At 35.4% G+C, this 25,172-nt stretch overlaps 2 protein-coding genes and 1 pseudogene across 2 annotated transcripts; 1 reads left to right on the top strand and 2 right to left on the bottom strand.

Moving 5' to 3' along the window:
- Nucleotides 1-3,587: 3,587 nt before the first annotated feature.
- LOC120150339 (TLC domain-containing protein At5g14285-like) lies at nucleotides 3,588-4,466 on the bottom strand. Its single transcript, XM_039163037.1, has one exon. The coding sequence runs from the start codon at nucleotides 4,449-4,451 to the stop codon at nucleotides 3,711-3,713; it is 741 nt and encodes a 246-aa protein (XP_039018968.1). The 5' UTR covers nucleotides 4,452-4,466; the 3' UTR covers nucleotides 3,588-3,710.
- Nucleotides 4,467-5,185: 719 nt separating this feature from the next.
- On the top strand, nucleotides 5,186-9,945 carry LOC120150620 (urease-like). Its single transcript, XM_039163263.1, has 13 exons — nucleotides 5,186-5,290; nucleotides 5,589-5,830; nucleotides 5,872-6,001; nucleotides 6,164-6,262; nucleotides 6,316-6,369; nucleotides 7,615-7,752; nucleotides 7,844-7,932; nucleotides 8,236-8,365; nucleotides 8,474-8,632; nucleotides 8,762-8,923; nucleotides 9,086-9,220; nucleotides 9,430-9,501; nucleotides 9,851-9,945. Exons 1-13 carry the CDS (start codon nucleotides 5,186-5,188, stop codon nucleotides 9,920-9,922), a joined length of 1,587 nt encoding a protein of 528 aa, XP_039019194.1. The 3' UTR covers nucleotides 9,923-9,945.
- Nucleotides 9,946-10,778: 833 nt separating this feature from the next.
- LOC120150619 lies at nucleotides 10,779-20,691 on the bottom strand (annotated as a pseudogene).
- Between the last annotated feature and the right edge of the window lie 4,481 nt (nucleotides 20,692-25,172).

Here is a 25,172-nt window from a genome sequence, read left to right as displayed (position 1 = left end):
TATAAAAAATAAACATTAACTTTTTGTAAAATAATGTTAAATGTTGTTGGTAATTGGTAAAAATAATAAAAAAGAGTTACTGATTTTAATTATTTACTATATTAGCGTGTAGACCATAGTTAAAATTAGGGGTGTTGAATAAAATTAAAAATCCTTATATCAGTGTACTACATGATTATATAAAGAATGGATTATTTATAAATAATTATTTGATATACTAATAATGTAGTTTTCTACTATATAGGCGAAATCAAGAAGTCATTATGTATTATATATATGAACTCATCAACTCGTTACGGTGGTTAAAAAAAGTGTTGTTTTCTTTAGAGGTCTCGAGTTCAAGCAGTTATGTCTATGGGTGTGTTGTCAATACCTAAGAAATTTTTTGAACCGATACTATTTTAAAACAATCACTCTAGACTATTAAAAAAATGAAATCATTATATATCTCATATTTATCATTATATATTATCTCATTTATTTGAGAACATAACTAGCTGAGTTTTTCTTTTGCCTCCATGACATGTTTTCTTATGTCTTTTGATATTTGTTTTGATCGACCGATCATTGTTTTTGTTTATTTTTTTTTCAGAGTTGGACTTGACATCGTCAAGACTGATCAAGATGGAGCTTATTTGTTACCATGTTGATATTTCTTGCTTTGGGCCATTAAATTGGATTTGGATACATGATTTGCGTTAATAGATAGTTTTCTCTCGTTGCTCGACTCTGATTTATAATTTGTTAGTGTTCTTTTAGTAACTTGATTCCCTTACGTGATTCATTTACCGATACGGTCCGATCTCTTCATATCTATATTTTGTTTGAATTTTTATTAGGTTTTTATTATTTTACTTGTATGGTCATTGTGTGATCTTAAGTGACTAATTTATTGTGTCAATTATTATAGAAAAATGTCATAATTATGTGATTAGTTTAGGATTATGATTATGAACATTTATTATAATTATGGATATTTTCTCTTTCTAATAAAACTAGCAGCTTCTATAAAAAAAACCTATATAAAACATGTATTATTACTTCTTTCTGATTTGATCAGATGTACCCGAAGAAATTATTATTGTTAATAAAAAAAATTAAAGGTGCTAAAATGAAAAGATGAAGATCCGATTCAGTCTATATAAAAGATGTATTATTATTTCGTTCTGATTTTAGCAGATGTCTCCGAAAAAACTATTATTGTTAATAAAAGAAACTAAAGGTGCTAAACGTTGTCTGTCAATGAAACTGATGAGAAAAGTTTGTGCTTTGCCATTGCAAAAACTGATACACTTTCGATACTTGGTGGTTAAATCATGTGGTGAAGATGGATGCTCTTGAATCAGCTCCCCTTACCAAATTGCCTGAAAATGTGTTCCTATTCCATTTCAGGTTTTTGTGAAGCAGAAGAGGTCATCCTAAACTTATGTTTTGTTGTTTTGAAGAATCATCGTTTGGTTTGTGTTTTGTTCATTCAGTAACATTTTCAAGTTAAATGTTTGGTTTAGGTGACATCTTTCTCAATATGTTGCTATTGCTTTCTTGGTTTGTACAATATTATTTGCTATCATCATTCTCTCAAACATTTGTTGTAACATTGGGTTAAATTAGTGTTGTTATATAATAAATGTTTCATGCAATTGAGGGTGGACACATGTCCACTCTAAAATTCGAATTTTCTTTGATTATTTACTTGTTTTATTAATTGTGTCTATCTTAAAATTTTATTTGTGTCTATCTCATACATAAAATTTACGTTATTAATACATGTGTCGACCCTGAAAAATATTTATGGATTCATTATTGATTTATGGCTTAATTAGTGTTGTTATATAATACATGTTTTATGTTTCATGGGTTGGTTAAAGCAAACGCAGATGGCGCTGCAAGGCCGAGCGATGACGCTGCTGCTTGTGGAGGTATCATAAGAGATGAACGTGTCTACCATCTGAATTTTTTATATTAGTTATCTATTTTGATAATGATATCCACTCTGAAATTTTTTTATGCTCACCCCACACAAAAAAATTATATTATTAATATATATGTGCACACCCTAAAAAATATTTCTAGATTTGCCACTATCTAGATTGAGGGATGATTTTACCCATCACATCCAAGCATTGCCTAATCTTTTACAACTCTGACTACTAACTGCATACGAGGGAGAGCGATTAGACTTCCTTGAAGGATTTCAAAAGTTAAGATTTTAAGAATTGGGGGATGTCCTCGATTGAAAGAAATTGTGATCAACAAAGGAGCGATGCCTTCTCTTCAAGAGTTGTTTATCATTGAATACCAAGAGTTAACGACACTGCCGCATGGTTGGGAAAGTCTACCTCATTACACCATGTTTATCCTGGGCTTATTCATAAAATATGCAGATCAAAAGGGATTAGTCGACAAACAATCACAGTCATGGTGTTAGGTAGACAAGGAGGCTATGAAGCCATATCCAATATAACGAGATGTTGGTTGTAGAGGTAAGTAGAACTTTATATCATAGCCCAAGCCTTATTCATTCATTCAGTTTGACTGACTGGAAATGTATCCCTTCTCCATTTCAGGTTATTATAACCAGAGCAAGCATCCTTAGCTTTATGTTTTGAAGAATGTTTTGTGTTTTGTTCATTCTGTCACATTGACATCTTTCTTATATGTTGCTATTGATTTCTTGGTTTGGATAATATTATTTGCTATCATCATTCTCTCAAACCTTTGTGATAAGATTGCATAATATAATTAAGCAGAGAGCATCCCTGAAACCTTGTTTTTTTGCCAGAGCAAATTTCCCGATTATTACTGATAGAGTGGCTCAGGTGGAAGAATGGATTGATCATAGGGTGGGGGAGAGTCTTGAGCCTGTACAAGGTTCAAGTCACAGAATTTGAACCCTCATTCTGTCCAAGCTCCATTTGGGCAGATGATTCGTTGTTAGAGGGGGAATGAGGCAGATTCAAAATCGGTAAACAATGGATCGGAAGAGAAGGATGAGCTCTGTCAGCGTATCGTAATAGTGAAAATTCATCTGTCCGAAACGTAGAGTCATCTTCACCGTCGGCGTCAAGATTCAAAGGAGTGGAAGAGTCGATTCTGGCAACTAGGGCTTAAAACAAGTTGATGATTGATGGTCTAGTGACAAAACTTGTGTGGTTTTCAAGTTGATTTATACTATTTCAAGGTTCAATCCCTCTATTCGTAGTCCATTCCCTCTTATGATTGTAATGTAATTACTCATATAAAAAAACAAATATTTATAAATATTCGGATCCGTACCATTTATTATCATCTTCAAAATTTTGTAAAAAGATTAAAGAGGAGAGGAAGACATCTTGATAATATGAATGCATGTAAACTTTAAAATGGACTTGATGCAAAGACATCAACATTGGTCCACCACATGGGAATCAAATGCCCCATTGAATGCAAAAGGGAAAATTCCCTATCTTGCATTTGTCAATTTTGTATTAAACATCAATTCAATTGCATAATGAGATCGAAAAAGAGTGATGGGATGATATTTTTATCGATTGATTTTTTTCCGAATAGTATGAAATAATTACAAAATAAATGTAATTGAATTCTCTAAAAAAACATTTCGTTTAATTATTATGGCCATTCAATAGATAATTGTACTTAAGCGAATTCGAATATACCAACTCCACGTATACATTAATCTACTGTTTCTAAAGCTGAAGGCACCCCATAATTTAGGCTACTTTCTTCATAGCTTGATAGTTTCTTCTTCTAAACCAATCTATCCAATGATCAAAGACCCAAACTATGCTAACCAATATTGCAGTCACAATTACAATCATCCAAGAAATCCAAGCCCATACAGGGATCGGATTCTCATCCTTAATATAAAAGACCCCCATTTTATACACAAAGAAAGGTCCAATGATTCCCCTAACAACGGTGTAAAAGGCATAGAACGGAAGAGACAAAACGTCGAACACCTTACCTGCAACGGGAACATCAGCTCTCTGGAACCCGCAGATGGTCCATACGTTTTGACAAAGGCTGGTGACTTCAGCGAGGATCAGAAGCACGAGAAGGGCGAACGACCCACGGTGGACGATGAAACGGCAGGTGATAAACACGTAAAGGGTCGCTAAATGGTGGAGGATGAAGAGAGTGTCGTTCGGAAAAAGGATTAAGTAATGGAGAAGGTCGACTAAGAAGTAAGAGATGCTGAATTCGAGGACAGTGTTGTGGGAAAGTGAATTAGGAGCTGCTAAAGTTGGGTATTGGGTGTTTGTTAATGCGTGAATCGCCATGAAAACTGCTGGGGTTCCATGTGTTAATGAGATGAAACAGCTTGAAGCTTCGGCTCGGTGCTTGGGATCCCAATGGTGGAAAACCCGGAAGTAAGCGAAGAGATAAATGAAGATAAACATCAAGAAAAATGAAGGTAAACTGAGGGTTTGAAAGGGTGATAAAATCTCCATGGAAACACAGTTTCAATAGGTAAATTATTTAGTGATGATGAAAAGGAATACCAGGGTGAGATTTGTACTTAAAACGAGAGTTTGGAATCTTGTAGACTTGTACTTTGCACCTAATTATGATTTTAGTTGGTTTATTACATTAATATTTTTCTATGAAAAAATTCCCGTGTTCGATAACTACATAAATTCCTATTATTGATTAAAAATAATCTTAAATTTCAATTAATAAATAAATTTATTGTTGATTAAATATAATTTTATAATAATAAAAAACGTAATATCATAATTTAACGGTGGAAGTTATCAATTGGATTCATTTCCAACATTATAAAAGGAGAGTACTCGAATAAAATTAAAGTATATGGATTAAATTTTAAAAGTTTTAATATAACGGGACTAAAATCATAGTTAAACCATCAGTTTCATAAGATGCCGATAGGTGACTAATATCAAAGGGCTACTAACTGTGCGTTTCCGCTTGCTTAACGTAGGGGAAACCAGGTGCGTACACGTGACTAACATTAGTGAAAAATATCTTATATTTTTTTAATTGTATTGGGTTAGTAATTTATTAAAAACTATTGTTTATGTATACATATTATTTTTATATTATTAATTTATATTATATTTTTAATTATCCAAACAATAATAAGTGGAATGAACAGTTGGTGTGACAACTCTTTACAATAGCTGAGGTTGATCAGATTCTTTCGATACCTCTCCCCTCGAACGAGATGACTGACTGCAAGGTTTGGAGTGGGGAACGGACCGGGTTGTATATTGTCCGAAGTGGGTATCGCCTGCTGTTTGGTGATGGCACTATTCTTGTCCAAAATGCGGTTGTATCACCACATTTGGGCTAGTAACTATCAACGAAAGATTAAGTTGCAAGGGTGGAAGTTTGTTCATAACCTAGTTTCGTCCATGCAAAACCTCTATGCTCGACGGATTGTGTCTAACCCTCATTGCCCTAAGTGTCCCTCCTAATCTGAATCTATTGAGCATATTCTACGATAGCGTCCACTATCTAGAACGGTATGGTTCAAACTAAATGTGCATTGGTCGGCTCATGGTATTAATTGGACTATTAATAAGTGGCTAAGCTGGCTCCTTGATAACACACAAGCATCTGTTCAGGGGACTATCTTAACAACATGCTGTGCTATTTGGTATGCTAGAAACCAATCCTATCATGGGGGAAAACATAGCTCAGCTGATGAGATTGTTGGTTTTATTCGCTCCCATTGTCACGAGTTTGAAACAATGCACCAACGAATTCAAACTCCTCCTGATGCCCCTGCTCGTTGGCATCCCCCACCTCCTTTGATGGTTAAATCTAATTTTGATGCTAGCTTCACACAAACAAGAAATATTGGGTGGTTAGGCATCATTGTTAGAGATTGCAACGGACATGTCTTAGGTGCTTGCCGAAGCCGTCTACGGAAGTTACGTCGGCTTTCGCAACTGAAGCGTTGGCGGTTGTTCATGCCCTTAAATTAATTGCTAATTTAGGGTTTTCTCATGCTGTTATTGAGGAGGACTCAAGATCGGTGATCCTTCGGTTAGCTTCCACGGAGATGGATTTATCGGAGATTGGGGCTTATATATGGAAGGGTCGTTGACTGTCAACTTCTTTGCATGCTTGCTCATTTATCTACATTGCGCGCCATGGAAATCAAGCTGTCCATTTACTTGCATCTGTTGTATTGAAGACTGAGGAGGGTCGATTTTGGGTTGAGGAAACTCCTCGACAAGTGATGATTCAGATCGAGGAAGATAGGCATTGGCTCGACCCTCCCTATTCTAACTGGGTTGATGTGTTTGTGAAGGCTCTAATTTTCCAGATTTTCTACTCTTTTGTTAGGCGTTCGTTGTGTCATCTTCTGCAAGTGAGGGTGTTGGTTGCCTTGCTACAATGGTGAATTTGCTTTTGTTTCTTGTTTGGCTTCCTGCTTTTGCTAATTCTTTTTATTCGATTTGTGGAATACAACTAGACTGCTTGGGCATTATGTTTTTTTTCTTAATAAAGCAACCAACACTTTTAATCAAAAAATATTATATTTTTTTGATTAATTTTATTTTTAAACGGTGTAGTGTACAGTATTTTTACGATCATAGTGATCGACAATGGCAACGAAAAAGTGTTCAAATAATCATAAAAAAATAAATTATTATAGAACACTAATAAATATAATTTAATATATAAAAATTGTAGACAAATTATGAAGAAATTTAAATATAGTTACATAATGACTCATAATATTAAGTTAATTAAAAATAATATTTTTACGTAATATATAAATTATTATATATAACATCATCACTTATTTTTATATATATAAAAAATAGTGTCACGTCAATTCTTTAGCCATATATAATGTACCACGTGCTTTGAACACATATAATGTGCTATGATAATAACAAACATTAACTATTAGTCAACTAATAGTTATAATTCAATTATGGATCATTTTGACTCAAAAATAAATATGGGTGGTTCAAGTGCAAATAACTTGATATGTTATTTATTATTTATTTTATAATATATTTATTATTCTAAATTAAATTTATGTGTTGATTAAAAAAATGTGATATAAATAAATTCTTATAAATTAAAAATTTTAAAAATAAATTGAATCGAATTAAGTGACCAAAACGGAATAAAACTTAAGTTTAATGATGATTTTGAAAGAATAAAATATTCGATGACCTAGATGAAACTATATAATTAGTTATATAATTTACTCTTACTATTTTCAACTGAGTTAACTGTTTGAGGTAAATGGGGTGGTAATTTAAACTTAGATCAAACGTCTTGAAAAATATTTTTAAAGACAACTCCTTGCAAATGACATAGTTTATAGCGTAATGGTGCATTTAAGCCATAAATAAACATATGGGGTTGGGTCGTGCAGGAAAAAAAACAGCCCGCCCCGTTGCCATATCAAGTACAAATAGATGAAACCTACCCTTCAGTCTCCCATGTCATCACCATCTGCTGAAGTGAGCAAGTTTCAGCATCCTTCAAAGGGTAAGTAAGACTTCAATTTTTTTCCTCCTTGTATCCAGTGTTCGCACCCCAAGTTCGAGTAACATAACCCTATATTCTTCGTTATCATTAGAGATCTCCATTGCACTTAAATCTTCTTTTTTTCTTACTTAGGGAAATGGTTCCAAACCCGAAGAACTACAAGAAATAGTCAAAGCTGGAGCAATGGGATTGAAGCTGCAGGAAGATTGGGGAACTACGCCTGCTGCAATAGACAATTGTTTGAATGTTGTAGAACAACATCATATCCAAGTCAGACAAACAAGAACGCCAATTTTTTTTTTTTTTTTTTTTTTACATTTTTAACGATAAACTCGTTTTTATATCGATTGGTTTTTGGCAGGTTATTCATACTGATACCTTGAATGAATCTGGATTTGTTGAACACACAATTGCTGCATTTAAAGAAAGAACCATTCATGCTTGTCACAGGTATGAACTCATGTCTCCCACCTCCCGACTATCGAATAAAAATCTGGATCGGAGATCAAACCAGTCAAACTTCTGCATTCTGGTTTACGGTTGAGCACAATCTATATGGATTATGTGTGTGAGTTGCCTTCAGTGTAAAATGGTCAATGCTAATGGCTTTAAATTTTAGCTTGAATTCAATGCTATTTGAGTATAAATATCTTTCTAATTTCAGAAGTAGTTAAGAATTCTATTGTCTCTTAATTTTCGATTAGCTGTTAGGTTCAGTTCATTGATGTTCATGATTGATGTAATTTTTGGCAGTGAAGGTGCCGGCGGTGGTCATGCTCCGGATATCATCAAAGTGTGCGGCCTTAAAAACGTCCTCCCCTCATCAACTAACACGACACGCCCTTATACTTCCAATACCGTAGATGAACATCTTGACATGCTGGTATGAGAAGATAACAGTGATGTTACTTTAAGTCTTGAACTCGGTGAATGTCGGTATGCTCGATTTTTTTGTAAGTTTTTCCGTTCTCATGCATTCCTATCTTTGCAGATAGTTTGTCATCACCTCAACAAAGACATTCCTGAATATGTAGCGTTTGCGAAATCAAGGATTAGGGTGGAAACCATTGCTGCCGAAGACATATTGCATGATATTGGGGCAATCAGCATTATATCTTCTGGTTCGCAGGCTATGAGTCGCATCGGCGAGGTTTAATTCTAGATTCTAATTCTCTTATTTCTCATTTTGCATATTTCTTATTTTGCATGTGCTTATAAGAGACAACTTGGAAATTCCAGGATCTAAATGAGGAAATAAGTTCATATTCTTTGTTTCCAGGTGATAAGCAGAACTTGGCAAACCGCGGACAAGATGAAATCACAAAGGGGTCCACTTAATAGCGAACTAGCTTCCAATCTAAGAATCAAACGGTACATTGCAAAATACACCATAAATCCAGCCATTGCTAATGGCATTGCAGAATTCGTCGGTTCGATCGAGGTATATCATTTTCTTTGTATAGATGTCAAAAACATCCACCTCTATAGATGACGATTGCATTCATAATCGTTCGATGGAGCAAATTCGTGCGAAATCCGTTGGCTCTGGATTTTTGTCACTAAATTTGACTTACATTGGCAATATATGAGTTTCATCTTTCAGGTGGGAAAGTTGGCTGATCTTGTTTTATGGAAACCGGCCCTTTTTGGGGCGAAACCTGAAATGGTAATCAAAGGCGGTGTTATTGCTTGGGCTAACATGGGAGATGCTAATGCAAGCATACCAACACCCGAACCGGTAAAATTTCGATTCATACATCTATAGATGCCGTTGTTTGTTTTCGACTCATATTTAGACATGAGCTCAAAGATATGACTCTTCAAATACATGAAAAAGTTTCTCAAAACATGGATACATACTTGTAACCGATAATCGCATCCGAATGTTACGAGATTAATCAAAGAAGCCTAGTTAAGCACTTTTATTAAGGATATTTGTAGTCACAGGTGTTATCAAGGCCAATGTTTGGAGCATTCGGCAAGGCTGCAAGTGCTAACTCCATCGCTTTTGTCAGCAAGGCATGAATCTCTCTCTCTCTCTCTCTCCATATATGTATATATAATTTTTGGATGAATTTATATTGACGTGTGTGATTAAAATTTTATAATTCCATTTTTTCCGTGAAATTTAAGAAAGAAAAATGACAGTGTTAATGCACAAAACTGTAATCTCAATTATCTATTTAGATTCATCCAATGATATTTTGAATAAAAATAAATATTTTGAATTTTATCCAAACGGATTCTTTTCCAATAAAATCTGAATTGAAACTAGACCAGACATTACCGTTAAATTTGGTTTTAGGATTTTCTCGGTTTCAACCATACAAGATAAACAAGTAGTCTTATTAACCCTTTTGAAAAACAGGCTGCTTTAGATAACGGAGTTAAGAGTCGTATGGACCGAAGAAGAGAGTGGAAACTGTCCGCAATACCATAGGTCTAACCAAGCCTGACATGAAGTTCAATGATGGTCTCCCACAGATCGACGTAGATCCCGAAACATACGTCGTGAAAGCCAAAGGTGAGAGTCTCACTTGTGGTCCTGTGAGTCTGTGACGACGGTTCCCCGCTCTCGGAATTGTTTCCTCCTCTAGAAAACGCTCTAAAACTGTCCAAAACATTGTTTCAATCTTTTCCGTTTCATTAGTCTGTTCCTTTCCGTTCCATTAGTCTGGTTGTTAAACGGAGTTTAAATTTGACATTACAACTTTCATGCTCAAGTAAACTTGATTAAAACTTTACTAATAATTTAAGAACTCAATTCAAATTTTTGAAATTTGAGAACCAATTCAAAATCTAAACATAGTTTGGGAGTTTGGGTGCAATTAACTTATTGATCAATGAATATGAGGGGGAGGATAAAGTATGTAAGACGACCATGTCCTAGCTATTCCGTAAGGTTGGACAAAGGTCTAATTATAGTTTCAGCTCCTCTACTATCTTGAAATTTGAGATTTAATCCCTCAACTTTAGTTAGACGATTTAATCACTAGCAAATCCAAACTGATAACATTAGTAGCTGCTGCAGTTCAAGTGATAGACTTGAAACTTTCAAAACTGCTTCAAGCAATCGGATGATAGGCAAATTTAATATTGGTTAAACATGATTGATTGAATTTACACGTAGTCTCAACTCTGTGATGTGGAAAAAATTTATGGCCACTTTGACGACAGCAACTAACATGGTTATCAATTTAGTCCTGCTAATAACATCATAAAAACAGACAGACCAAATAATATTACCAAAGTAAACTGATTAAATCCTGAGTTTCAGTACTGTTGAAAACTACAAACGAAAGATATAGAAAATCTAAGAAATTGTAATAGACCAAAGTTTGCACGGTACCTCTACTCAGCCTGAAGGGACAACTAATTGGAAGTTAGATAAAATCCACAATATGCAGGTAACTTCCTCAACCTGCTTGCTTTGAGACTGCAGTTACATTCACAGATATGTTATAAAGGATTCCAAAGCTAATTATAACTTGAATCACTTAGACCACAAGTGAAATATATATACCATTTTCCCAGAAAACCTAAAGGTCATGTTAAGCATAAAGACAAAATTGAATCAATAATCCGTCAAGTGCTGGTCTACAATTTGGCTAGACCAGATAAAAAGGGCATAATATGAAATAACAAATCCTGAACATATTGTCACAGGGAAGAGAAACATTTGCAACATCTCAACCCTTCAAAGCTTCTTTACAACACAGGAAAATACTGTACTAAAAACCCATAAACATGGCGTTCTTATAGCAGCTATTTCAGGTCATGGAAACACTCCTTCACTATCTCCAACACGGTTGGAAACAATAATCCCATAAGATTAAGAAACAAACCTGGTTGGCACTGCAATTTTCATACAGCAAAGGCAAATCCCTCATAGATGGATAATATTTACCTAAGCCCATAAAACATTCCACAGACAATTAATAAATTACCTTTGATGTATAATGGTTACTGTCCATTTCTTCATCAATGAAAGGCAAAGAATGTCCTCCCCACTCCACACCGTCTCTTGCAAACACAATGTCAATATTAAAAAAGATGAAACTGACAGTAGGAAGAAGCTGTATTTTTTAGTATTCAAAACCAGCTATAAAAAGAAGGTTTACATAGTTCCAACAAAATATGTTACACAAGTCAGCTGAAACTAATTTCTAAAACAAAAAGAGGCTGATATGCCACACCTTGCAATGCAAGCAGTGTCATATGCATTTTCAACTGATGAACAAAGCTGGGAATCAAATTAACATGCAAAGCATCTGGCTCAAAGGTAAGAGGCAAACAATATCTCCAGCCAAATCATCAGTGCCTGCTAAAAAACAGTAAGAATGATCTTCTGAAAACAAAGTTAGCAGTTTCCGTTGAATGCATCTCTCACCTCAATAATGACCCTCTAACAAAAATTTGAAAAATCTAAAACATGAAGATCAAATGGCACTGATGAATGAACTTTCTTAGCAAAACAAACCACCAGTCCCCAATTACCCTTGTTGCCACTCCTTACGTTGCTCATGCAAAGGATCTGGACTCTTCAGCATTTTTCTCATTCGCCTAACATGGTGCAAAAGACCTTATCTAAGAATTTAATAATAAATAAAACCCAAATTACAAAATTAAAACAGCACCCATGATGTCTTTTTTTTTCTGTTGCTCAATACCTGTCTTGAGCATGTTGGGCAGGGAAAGTGGGCATGAAAGCTTTATTCTTGGGAAGGGGAACTTCGCGAAACCACTCATGGTTAAGAGCATCTTCAGCTGTTATACGCTGAAGGTGATATCAGAAGGCTCAATTAATCATACAGAAAAGGAATAATGACAAGGTAACTCAAATAAATACGCAAGCCATGTTACCTTATCAGGATCATATGTAAGAAGTGTATTCAGCAAGTCAAATCCAGCATCAGAGAGAACATGTGTACCAGTGAATGATGTGGCCGGGAACTTTTTGCGCAATAGATTATACCTGAAAGGAAATTTATCAGTCATTAATAAAATAAAAAATTAATGCTTTGTTATTGACTGTCACCAATGGAGGCCAGAAAGCCAGAACAGAATCACCCAAAGCAAAACAGTGGGAAAATAAGACACCGTGAATATTACACTCAAAAGAATCTAAAATCAAATTATATAGATTTAATACTTACTGATGCTTGACAAAGTTGACCTTGACACCAGGCAACTTTGAAAAACCAGGCCATATTGTCTCATTTGGTGTGCCAAGTGTTCTAAAGATCCGCAATTAGTAAAACCCATGCAACAAATCCAAGATCATTAACCACCATGTGCAGATTGAATTATTCAAGAAATAGTACATCTTGATGGTAATGATTAATAAAAAGTAAGACCAACTACTTCAGTTCACCTTGTCAAGTTGATCAAATTCAGTTTTCCCACTGAAAATAGTTTTTTTTTTTATAGGAATGGCAGCCTCGTTAAAATCTCCCCTTCATGATTAATGGATCACAAGGTGCTCTTAATCAGCGGAAGGAGAAAAGAGTGTCTAAAAATTCATTGATAACCGCAAGTTACATAAAACTTAAAAACAACCATACAGTCTCCCTTTACAAATAACCAACCTAGAGCCTAAATGATAACCTAACCAAACCAAAACAATGTATCTAGCCAATACCATCCTTTGCTAAACTATCAGCCTCAACATTGGCTGACCTAACAACCCATCTAATAATACCATTCAAACCTCTAAACTTAGCAACAATATTTGTCACTAAGTCTATGTAGACATAGGGACAGCATCGTTGTTCTTGACCCAATCCACTGCTAATTTACTGTTAGATTCAACGATTAAATGTTCCTTAAAACGTTGCTGAATCGAAGCAAAATAGGATAAGCCCTTCTTAATTGCCTTAAGATCTATCAAAATATGCCGACTTGGACCAGCAGCCTCTTGGAAAAAACCCACTACCGAGCCATCCTCAACTCTTAGAATGCCCCCAAATGCCACTTTTCCTCCAATCTGCAGTCACAGCCGCATCCACATTCAACTTTATAAAGCCCTTTGGAGGATGAGACCAAGACACAATTTTGATAATAGGAGAGCTTGAATAAGATCAACAATCCCCAAGTGATGGATCACTAATGAGAGAGTCCTTAGGAATAGATACATCCTTGAAGTTAGCTAAGAACCAAGCAACCAACCTGCATCTTGTCATAAAAAATAGATCAATCTGATCTAACCTCCCCCCATCGAGCACAATGCATTCCTATAATTCCAAATTGTCCATAGAACCACTCCCGGAATGAAGGACCAAATTTTAGAATTAGGTACCAAGTCTTCCCAAGCAAACAAAAATTTTGAGCATTGGCTTGAAAAACTGAACAAACTCCCTAAAAACTCAAAAATTTATTCCATAAGGACCACGCCACAAAGCAAGTAAAGAATAAGTGTTGAGGATTCATCCACCTTTTTACATAAAGGGCAAGCAGCGTCAACAATAGCTGAAACTCATCTCCTCTATAACTTGTTTTATGACAATCTCTGATGCACCACCTGCCACATAAAGACCTCCACTTTCGGAGGCACTAATCCCCTCCAAACGTACTTCATCCAAAAAGAGTTTGATGTACTAACAGGACAGCATAACTTCACACTCGAATTGACAGTATATACTCCTTCCCCATTCCCTCTCCAAACCAACCCATCTGAAAACTCATGTGAAAAGGTGATATTGTGAATTAATGCCATTAAATCATTAAATCAGAGAACTGATCCAGTTCCCAATCACTCAAATTCCTTCTCATTTGAACATACCAAGACCAAACTGAAGACCGAAACTCCCCAAACTCATTAAGCTTCCCATTCTTGTTTAAAGAAAGAACAAACATTATCAGGAAAACCACTTTTAGAGACCACATGTCAATTGCGGTGGAATATTGTCTTGCTCCAAAAGTTTGGTGCCCTGCAAAACCAACCAATATAGAGAAGTCCTAACAACTTGAATCTCGAAATATAAATGCTGAAATAATTAGTCAACCAAACTTAAGACAAACTTACAGTGCAAAAGCAAAACCCTCAAAACTTTACAAATTTTAAAACCATCCATCACTCTAATGCATATGGGGTTTGAGTTTAAAAAAGTTTACAAAAAGGGAAGTCCAAAAAACAATTTCATTAAGTCAAGTTTGTACTTTTTTAAAGCTTTCTCCAAGGAACTGTTACCTTAAGACTTAATAAGTTTTTCTATTCAGCATTTAAACAGATAACAATAACAAAAAAAGGGATGTTTCTCTCAATAATCAACATTAAACACTTGCATACCCAAATTCACATTTCAGAATTATTTTCCACACACCCAATCACAAACAGCTTATGAAATCATAATTTATAATGATGAAAAAAAAAAAAAAATAAGTCATATAATTTATTTCATCAATAAATATGAAGATTAACACATTTAGGGAAGTGATCAATGGCATGCATATCTCACATGTACTAAATAGTAACCACCAATTGCATATACGATTTTAACGGACTTCCATATTGACGAGCCAACCCAAAATCACAAATCTTCAATTCACCTTGGTTATTTAAAAGCAGATTAGATGTCTTCAAATCTCGATGGAGAACCCAGTTATCATTAAGATACTTGACACCCTCCAGTAGCTGCGCATCAAGAATTTAACCTCACTTTGGCTGAATGGTTGTTTTATTGTTTCCATCAGCCCTTTCAGATCGTGTTCCATGTATTCCATCACCATAAATATACTATCAAGACTACTACCTACAACTACTTCTTTAACATCTACAACTAATGGGTGATGAAATGAAAGAAGAATGTTTATTTCCCTAAGACAGGTCAGAGGAAAACCTTCTCTTTCTTTCTCCATCTTTACCTTCTTCAATGCCACAATTTCCCCTGTCTTCTTGTCCCTAGCTCTATACACAACACCATAAGTACCTTCATCTATCTTATTTAGTCTCTCAAATTCATCCACACTCCTACATCCCTAATGCATGTTTACAATTCTCAAAGGAGAAACTGGAGGTTCTGGTGTTCCAGGTGAATCATTTTCATTCTCATAATCTGTATCAGACTCCCTAACACTACGGTCATTTCTATCACCTTCAACGTCAATCTCCAAGTAGTCATCCTTCTCCGAATAATTACCTGTGTAATCATCCCCACTTCTAGACCTAGAATGACCAGCTCGTTCATCAGATTCAGATGATCTGGCTTTAATTCCTCAGAGCCTTCCCTGTTAAGCTCCCCAAGCTCTGGTGTTGTTGACTTATTCTGAGATCTTCCATGAACAGATTCTGAAAGAGGCAACTTTTTACTCGTTTTAGGCATTTTCTCATCTTCTAAACTTTCACCCTCATCACTAGGAGAACTACCACCTGATGCCCATCTAGAGGAAGATATATGTCGGGTCGGTACATAATCTTCGTCTTCTAGCTGCCCGACATCTTGATTATTAACCTGATCTTTTGGTGGGGATAAAACCAAATCGATTGGAGAATCCAAAGTAGAGTATCCATCAATTTCAGTAGCAACAGCAGCAACTGACGAAGGAGATTGTGATTTATGGTTTTTATAGAAATCAGAGTAATTCTCTTTATTTTCATATATTCTCAATAGGACAGATTGTATCTTTATATACAAATTATCTCTCTAAAGTAGGAAACACTTAAGAAAAGAAATATACTAATCCTAGGATGTGATCCCTTAAAATAAGGGATTATATAAATATATGTACAAAATCCCTTAACTAAAGGAATGATATCAAATCATATCTCTATAATTCCTACACTCCCCCTCAAGCTGGAGAATATACATTGTATAATCCCAGCTTGAATAGGAATTTATTGAAAACAGCTTTGGCAAAGCCTTACTAAGAATGTCTGCAACTTGTTCTTCTGAAGGAATGTATGAAAGTGTGACTGTCTTTTTGTTAACTTGATCAGCTATAAAATGCCTATCAATCTCAACATGATTTGTCCGATCATGTTGAACTAGGTTCTTGGCAATTTGAATAGCAGATTGATTATCACACGAGACTTCAAAGTGGTCCTCTTGATTAGTGCCAAGTTCTTTCAGTAGTTTATGTAGCCAAATTCCTTCGCATATTCCCAATGCTATGCTCTGAATTTAGCTTCAGCACTACTTCTTGAAACGACAGATTGTTTTTTACTTCTCCAAGTTGTAAGGTTACCCCAAACAAATGTGCAGTAGCCACTAGTGGATCTCCTTTCAGTAAGGTCTCCGGCCCAACTAGAGTATGTAAAAATTTTAACAGTTTTGTCTTGTGTCTTCTTAAACATTAAGCCGTGTCCTGGAGTTTTCTTCAAGTACTTGAGAATTCTATTTGCTGCTGCCATATGCTCTTCAGTAAGATTAGTCATGTGTTGACGTATCACATTTACGGGAAAGGTTATATCTGACCTTGTCAAGGATAAATAAATTAGTTTCCCAACTAATCTTTGAAATTTCTCTTTGTCTACTAAGGACCCATCTTTGTTAAATTTCAAGCTTGCCTCCATTGGTGTATCAATCGGCTTACAACAAAGAAAACCAATTTCTTTGAGTAAATCAAGTACATATTTTCTTTGGTTGATTACAAATCCTTCTTTTGACATTGACACCTCATTCCTAGGAAATACCTTAGCTTTCCCAAGTTCTTGGTTTCGAATTCCTCATTTAACAACTTCTTCAAATTGCAAATATCTTCTTCATCATCTCCGGTAAGAATTATGTCGTCCACGTACACAATAAGGATAGGTTTCTTATTTGTAGAAGTTACCTTGATGAAAAGAGTGATTGGCGAGGGACTGCTTCTAGCTATTTTTTATAATGACTTTAGTGAACCTCTCAAACCAAACTCTGGGTGATTGTTTTAATTCGTATAGAGACTTGTTGAGCTTGCACACCTTGTTATTTCCTTCAACAGACTTAAAGCCAGATGGCAACTTCATATAGACTTCTTCTTCTAGCTTGCCATTATGAAAATCATTTTTTACATCAAGTTGGTGTAATTTCCAATCGCAATTTACAGCTAAACTTAGGAGTACTCGAACATTATTTAGCTTTGCCACAGGTGCAAAAGTTTCTTTGAAATCTATCCCATATGTTTGCGTAAAGCCTCTGGCCGCTAGTCTAGCTTTGTATCTTTGAATACTACCATCGAAGTTATACTTTACAGAAAAGATCCATTGACAGCCAACAACCTTTTTTCCTTGAGGAAGGTTCGTAACGGTCCAAGTAGCATTTTTCTCTAGTGCACAAATTTCCTCTTCAACAACCCTTCTCTATTTTGAATCCTTTGGAACTTCAGTTATGCTTGTGGAACTGTTCTTTATCCAAGTTTTCTGTAAATGCTTGAAAAGACGACATCACTGAATTATAACCAGCAAATTTTTCAATAGGATGCTTGGTGCACTGTCTAACCCCTTTTCTAATAGCAATAGAGAAGTCATCTAGAGTATGGGAAGTAGACTTACTAATTTCTTCTTCTATTTTGGCAGCTGGACCCAAATCCAATTCTCGACAAGCATCAGATTGTAAAACAACCTCAGGAATATGTTTTCATTTCCATGTATAGACACAAAGTTGTTTGATTGGTGATGTTTGTGGAAGATTTTGAATGGGAGTAGGTGTGTTTTCAGGAAGTGTGTTTAAAATAGGTATGGGTAAAGTAGTGATAGGTACTACAGATGAATCAATGGAGTAGTTACAGGTGACAAATCTGTAGGTAAAGACAAAATTGGTGGCAATTCTGAAGTTTGAGAATGAAGAGTAGGAGGAGATACCTGATGTGGCTGAAAATCCTTCCATGTCTCCCCTGAATTTCAGCCTGAGTGAAATACGGATCCTGCTCATAAAATGTTATATCTATAGTAGTAAAAAATCATTTCGAATGATGATGATAGCATTTATAACCCTTCTTAAGTGAAGAATACCCAACCAGTACACACTTTAATGATTTAGGATCTAACTTGGACTTATTATGAGCAATGTTTTGGATAAAAATACTACATCCAAATATTTTAAGTGGAATAATGGAGGAGATAGGTTTAAAATGGGAAAAGTATTTTAAAAATATAGATTGAGGTGTTTGAAATTGTAAAACATTACTAGGCATTCGATTGATTAAATATGTGGCAGTTAATAAGGCTTCCCCCACAAATATTTTGGAATATTAGTGGTATATAAAGAGAACGAGTAACTTCAAGGAGATGTCTATTTTTTCTTTCGGCAATGTCGTTTTTTTGTGGGTGTCAACACAAGAATTAATCTGAACTATGCCCTTTTCCCTGAAAAACGCACCCAAAGACTTAGTAAAAAATTCACTGCCATTATCAGATTTAAATAGCTTAATTTTAGACCCAAATTGAGTGAGAACCATGTTATAAAATTGGGTAAAAACACCAGCAGTTTTAGATTTATCGTTTAGTAAATAAGTCCAAGTTATCCTACTGTGATCATCATTGAAAGTGATAAACCACTTACAATTATCAGCATTCTTCACTCGAGAAGGGCTCCAAATATCACTGTGGATCAAAGCAAAAGGGTGAGAAGGCTTATATGTAAAAGGAGAATAAGTTGATTTAGTATGTTTGGCAAGAGAGCAAACTTTGCAAGAAAAAGAATTTGGCCTTTTATGAATGAATAGAGCAGGAAAAACTTTTGCAAGATAGTGGAAACTAGGATGGCCTAAACGATAATGCCATAACATAACATTATCAACTTCTTCTAAAGCGGTGAAAGATTTTGAGATTCGGTTTTAGTAGAGGCAGGAAGAATATAGAGACCATTCTGCAAGCTGGCCTTACCAATCATCTTCTTCGTGTTCAGTGCCTGCAAAGTACAATCATATCATTAAAAATTACAGAGCAGTGCAAGTCGGTGGAAAGTTTGCTAACGGAAACGAGATTGCAAGCCAGATTTGATACGAAAAGGACATTTTAAGTACAATCTGGTCATTGAGAATAACAGTGTCATGTCCTTCTATTTTGCACAAGGAACCATCGGTCGTTTTGACAGCTTTGCAAAAGTTTGGGAAAAAATTGCAAAACAAATCCTTATTACCAGTCATATGATCCGTAGCACCAGAATCAAGGATCCAATTAAGGGTCAACTGGGAGGAGAAAAAACTGTAGAATGAGGTTTACCTTCCGGTTCTTTCATGACCAGATTACCTTCTGATTGAGCAGTAGAACCAGAAATTTTTTTTTGATTCGAAGTGATCTCCGGAATAGGAGAAGAAGTTGTGGACATCGTCTAGGTTGGAAAGAAACTGTAACCTAATCTGATACCATGTAGAAATCAAAGTAATTCTCTGTATTTTCATATATTTTCAATAGGACAGATTACATCTTTATATACAAATTATCTCTCTAAAGTAGGAAACACTTAAAAAAGGAAATATTAATCCTAGGATGTGATCCCTTAAAATAAGGGATTGTATAAATATATGTACAAAATCCCTTAACTAAAGGAATGATATCAAATCATATCTCTATAATTCCTACAATTTTTGCTTTCTCTAGTGGGAGAAGTCAGTATTGTCCATAAGATATTTGTTAGGTGAACTGCGATGAGCTTTAGGCACTGTTGGTGAGAAAATACTATGATTGTTGATGACTTCCTACTTTTTGATGAGCTGCTTAATTCCTTATCATCTATATCCTATACTATAGGTGAAAACTTCCTTTTCTTTTCCACAAGATACTGAGCCCCATTATCCATTGTTTTCACAATCTCACTACTTTTAATCTCACTACTTTTAACCACTGACTCAGACTCCATGGCATCTTCTTATCCGCTTTCACCAGACAACTCACCAGGCTCCTTATCTACTACCTAAGAGAAAACCCACATAGCATGGGTCCACGACTACCTCTACCACCACTACTACCAGAATCGCTTCTACTCGAAGAGGGCCGATAGCAACTATTTACAACTTCTCTCCTTAATATCCTTTTGTCTTACCCTAGCTCTATCTCTTGCCTCTTGTACTCGAACCCTTTCATCATTACGACAATCATTCCTAGATGACCCATAATCTTTACAATTACCATATTCTCGCCTCATCACCTCAAATTCAGAAACCATTATCTAAACCCATTATCATAATAACCCCCATTTCTCCCAGCAGCCATGAGTAAATCTCAAATGGTCAGAAACCAAATTTCGAATTCAAGAAATTCCTTTGGAATTGTTTGATTATAAACCCTAAACCCTCTAAAATAAGAAGCATAACCCTAATTCTGAGGAAAAACAAAACTCCAAATCCAGAGTAGTTAATCAATACGAACTCATCCAATAACAAGCAACCAAAAGTTCCAAACCAAAGAAAAGTATCATGTACTCGATTTTCGAGCTGAGTAACTCGAAAATAATCAGATTACAATAGAAAGTAAATGAAAATGATGAAGAGGATAAATCCTAGAAACATTAGTCAAAATTTTCAACGATGCATGGATTTTCCCTAATCTCTCAACCAAATTAAGAGAGAAAAGAGAATATCTATGGCTTACCGATGAAGAAAAACATGGACGTTGAAGATAAAAGTCGCTGATCGCCGGTCCGCTTGGGGGTGGGAGCGGAGCTTTCGATTTCGAAATCTCGAGAAAACGAAGGCCAAAAAACGCGTCTTTTATTTTAGTTGGAGGCAAACAGACTTCCATAAATATCAGTGACCAAAAATTCCTTATAATATACGATTTTGACCAACTTTTTTTCGATTTGCCAAAATGACCAACAAAATCGCAACGCGATCTCCATTATCGCAAATCAGTTTCCAGATTCGCAACGCGATTTTGACCATCGCATTGCGATTTTTGAAATCCGCGTTGTGATTTTAGATAATCACAATGCGAATATGTAAATCGCAACGTGATAATACGTGATCGCAACGCGATACTATCGCAACGCGATAATACGTGATCGCAACGCGATTCTAACTATTGCAACGCGATAATACGTGATCGCAACGCGATTCTGACTATCGCATCACTGAATTTCAATTCGCAACAGGTTTTAATTTCGCAACACAAATGGGTATATAACTACTACGCAGCAGCATCAACTCATAACCTAAATCCCTAAATCGCAACTCATTCAATATCCATCTATCACTCTCTCCGGCGACATCCGTTCCTATATCCAACGACATCCTTCCCCATCCGGTAACAGGTTTTAGTTTCGCAGCTCGTTTGTTTAGTAAATTAATTTACAATAATGAAATCATCTAATTTTGATCATATTTGGATAGATTTGTGTTTTGGAGGGTCATGGGAGAATGTTCATGGTGTTTTATAATATATGCCTTTACCCATGAATCTTCAACTAAAACTGTCATTAAAAAGGTTAACTTATGAAACTCTAATGTTACATGTTGTAAATAAATTGAATTTAGAGCTCTAAGTGGATTTAGGCTATCTTATCAGAGAAAATGTAAAGTTTATTTGTTAACTGACAATGAAGATGTTGAACGATTCATTGCTTACATTAGTGTTTCGCAAGATGATGTTACATTGTATGTTGTTGAACCTAGAAGTAGGGAAGTTGGGTCAGTAGCGGGTAGTAATCAACTAAGTTTTTCAACCCCAGTTTATGGTGCTCAAAATTTAATGGTTTCACCACAATTTCATCACCAAGCAAATTTTGTTTCACCACATTTCCAATACCAAACACAATCTCAAAACCCACAACCTTTCCCTAATCCAAATCCCAATCAACTTTCAACACCAAATTTCGATTTTCGTATTGACCAGTTAGACGATGATGAGCCAACAGAAAAAATTGTGAGTACTAGTCAGTATTCGAAATTTGATCTTAGTCAATACCCGGACTTTGATCTTGGTCAATACTCGGATTTTGATGATGTTTCAGAAGAAGAAACAGACCCTGCGTATAATATTTTGATATTGGTCAATACCCGAATTTTGATGATGAAACAGTCGCTGCCGAGAAGATGTTGTTGATGATAATAAGGAGGAAGTTATGACTATGAATAAACATGTTGAACATCCATTCTGTAATTCATATAACCCTGAAGAAAAAGAAGAAGAAGAAGAAATCCCCGAAGAAAAGTCCCCGAAGAAAATGCACGGGAGTATAACTGGAATATGCCAGAATTACTTCAGATACCGGACGAAGAGTTGGTAAAGATAGCAGTTGATTGTTACACAAAAATTATTCGTATCAAGAAAGATGATTTTTTTGATACAAAGGAAGACTTGAAGATAACTTTGTATACGAAATGTGTGGAAGATGGTTATCAGCTAAAAGTTAACAAATCAAGCAAAGATCGTTTCGAAACAAGGTGTATGATTGACAAAAACTGTACGTGGCGTATGATTGCAAAGAGGATAAAAGATTGCAAAATGTTTCAAGTTAGGAATTTTATTGATAAACATACATGTTCAAGAACCCAAGTTTTTCCTCACCATAGACAGGCAAACAAAAAGGCGTTTGGTGGTTTTCTGGCTGAGTTAATGTTTTTGAATGGCAGGGTATATCGGGGACATGAAATTATGATTGACATGAATGCTCGGTTCAAGATTAGTATCTCATATTCTCAAGCTTGGAGAGCCAAATGTTATGCCTTGGAATTGTTGAGGGGGTCGCCAGAAGCATCGTTTGCCCAACTGCCGGCTTATTGTCACAATTTAAAGCTGAAAAATCCTGGGTCGGTAACTCATATCAAAACAGATAGAGATGGACGCTTTGAGTTGCTGTTTATCACCATTGGTGCTGCGGTTAGTAAATCGATATAATTTTGTTGACTCATTTTTGTTAGTTACATGCATTTCACATTTAAATGATTATATTTCTTGTGTATATTATTTTGCAGATTCGTTTTTTTATTACTTGCATGCGCCCAGTTATTATAGTTGACGGAGCACAGTTGAAAGGTTGATACCTTGGAGTAAACTTATTAGCAGTAGTCACGGATGCTAACAATGGGATATTGCCAATAGCTTACGGGGTTGGCAAATCTGAAACCTCTGATTCATGGACATGGTTTATGGGGCATCTTAGGGATTGCATAGGTCCTATTAGCAATCTGACAATCATATCCGATAGGGCAAACTCAATTGACAAAGCTGTTAGAAGGTGTTTTCCAGATGTTTTTCATGGACTTTGTGGCGTTCATTTGTATAGAAATCTAAAATCAAGGTATGCTGGTATAAAAAATCACAAATGGACATACTGGAAGGCTGTAAAAGCTTATCGGGAAGTGGATTTTAATAAGCATATAAATTTTTTAAGACGTGTTTTGCCTCAATGTGCTCAAACACTAGAAGATGTCGGGTTTGAAAGATGGTCAAGAGTACATCAACTTGGAGCAAGATATGGTTTCATGACGTCTAATAGTGCAGAATCAATCAACAGTCTAAGTCGTCATTCCCGGAAATTACCCATTACTATGTTATTGGAGTTTTTTCAAGCCTCTATTCAATAGTGGTACTACAAGAAAAGAAACCATACATGTATTATTTCTTTAAATTCGTAACTTATCATATAATTTACTAAGTATTATTTATTTAAATTTACAGGAACATTGGAACATCGTGTTACACCATGGACTGAAAAAAAGATAACGAAACGTGTTGTGAAGTCAACGTCATGGAGAGTTGAACCATGTTCAAACACTTTGTTTGAAGTACTGGATAATAACTTAAATGGGCTTGTCCATCTAAATGCAAAGACGTGTAGTTGTATGAAATGGCAAACATCTGGTTATCCGTGTGGCCATGTTATAAAAGTTGCTCTTCATCTAAACCAAGATGATTCAAGCACATATGCTATGGATTGCTACACTACAGAAGTATATCGACAGACTTATGCCGAGATTATCTACCCTATTCCACATCCTTCTAAGTGGGACATACCAGATGACTTACAAACAGTTTTGCCACCAGCCATGGACAAAGGCTACCTGGCCGACCAAAAAGTCACGATCGTATACCGTCTAAGGGTGAAGAGAAGAAGAGATCGACATGTAGTCGGTGCAAGGAAAGTGGTCATACAAGGTTGACATGTGGATCACCAGTGCCATCACAATCATCTTTTCCTCTACCAAAATATGATCCTCATCAAAATCCAAAGCTCATGGTGTCAAGCAAAAGGCAATCAAAATCGCAATCAAAATCAAAATCCCAACACAACCGACTTCACCTTTTGGGACTATTAACTTAGGTGATTTTTAAATGCAAACGTTGTATTATATGTATTTTATGTGTAAAATTTTAACATTTTCAGTTAGGCATGTATTAGTAACTTAAGTTTGAACATTGCTATGATTTGTTCAGTTGTTATCACTTATTACACATTCATTTGACTATCGCAACGCGAATATGACTATCGCAACGTGAATTTGACTATCGCAACGTGAATTTGACTATCGCAACGCGAATTTGACTATCGCAACGCGAATTTGACTATCATAACGCGAATTTGACTATCGCAACGCGAATTTGATTATCGCAATGAGAAAATCGCAAAGTGTATTAGACTATCGCAACGCGAATATGATGCAGATTGAAATCAACAAATCAATTTTTAATTTCAATCAATTAAACAAGCACAAATAAGAATTATTTACACATCAATTAAACAAGCCAAAAAATAATAATAATTCTTATTTTTCTCATCAATTAAACAAGTCAGACTTTTAAGAATCAATTAATTACAATAAAAAAAGTGTGCCCC

The sequence above is a fragment of the Hibiscus syriacus genome, unplaced genomic scaffold (assembly GCF_006381635.1).
Source record: "Hibiscus syriacus cultivar Baekdansim isolate YM2019G1 unplaced genomic scaffold, ASM638163v2 tig00111022_pilon, whole genome shotgun sequence".
NCBI lineage: Eukaryota > Viridiplantae > Streptophyta > Magnoliopsida > Malvales > Malvaceae > Hibiscus > Hibiscus syriacus.
This window is presented reverse-complemented; position numbering and strand designations above follow the sequence as displayed.

What these genes read in the sequence shown, in the direction of transcription:
- LOC120150339 (XM_039163037.1), bottom strand. Translation starts at nt 4,451, where the DNA reads ATGGAGATTTTATCACCCTTTCAAACCCTCAGTTTACCTTCATTTTTC.
- LOC120150620 (XM_039163263.1), top strand. Translation starts at nt 5,186, where the DNA reads ATGACTGACTGCAAGGTTTGGAGTGGGGAACGGACCGGGTTGTATATT. An exon ending in ACCATTCATGCTTGTCACAG is followed by an intron (nt 7,933 to 8,235) that starts GTATGAACTCAT and finishes AATTTTTGGCAG; the next exon opens with TGAAGGTGCCGGCGGTGGTC. An exon ending in CTATGAGTCGCATCGGCGAG is followed by an intron (nt 8,633 to 8,761) that starts GTTTAATTCTAG and finishes CTTTGTTTCCAG; the next exon opens with GTGATAAGCAGAACTTGGCA.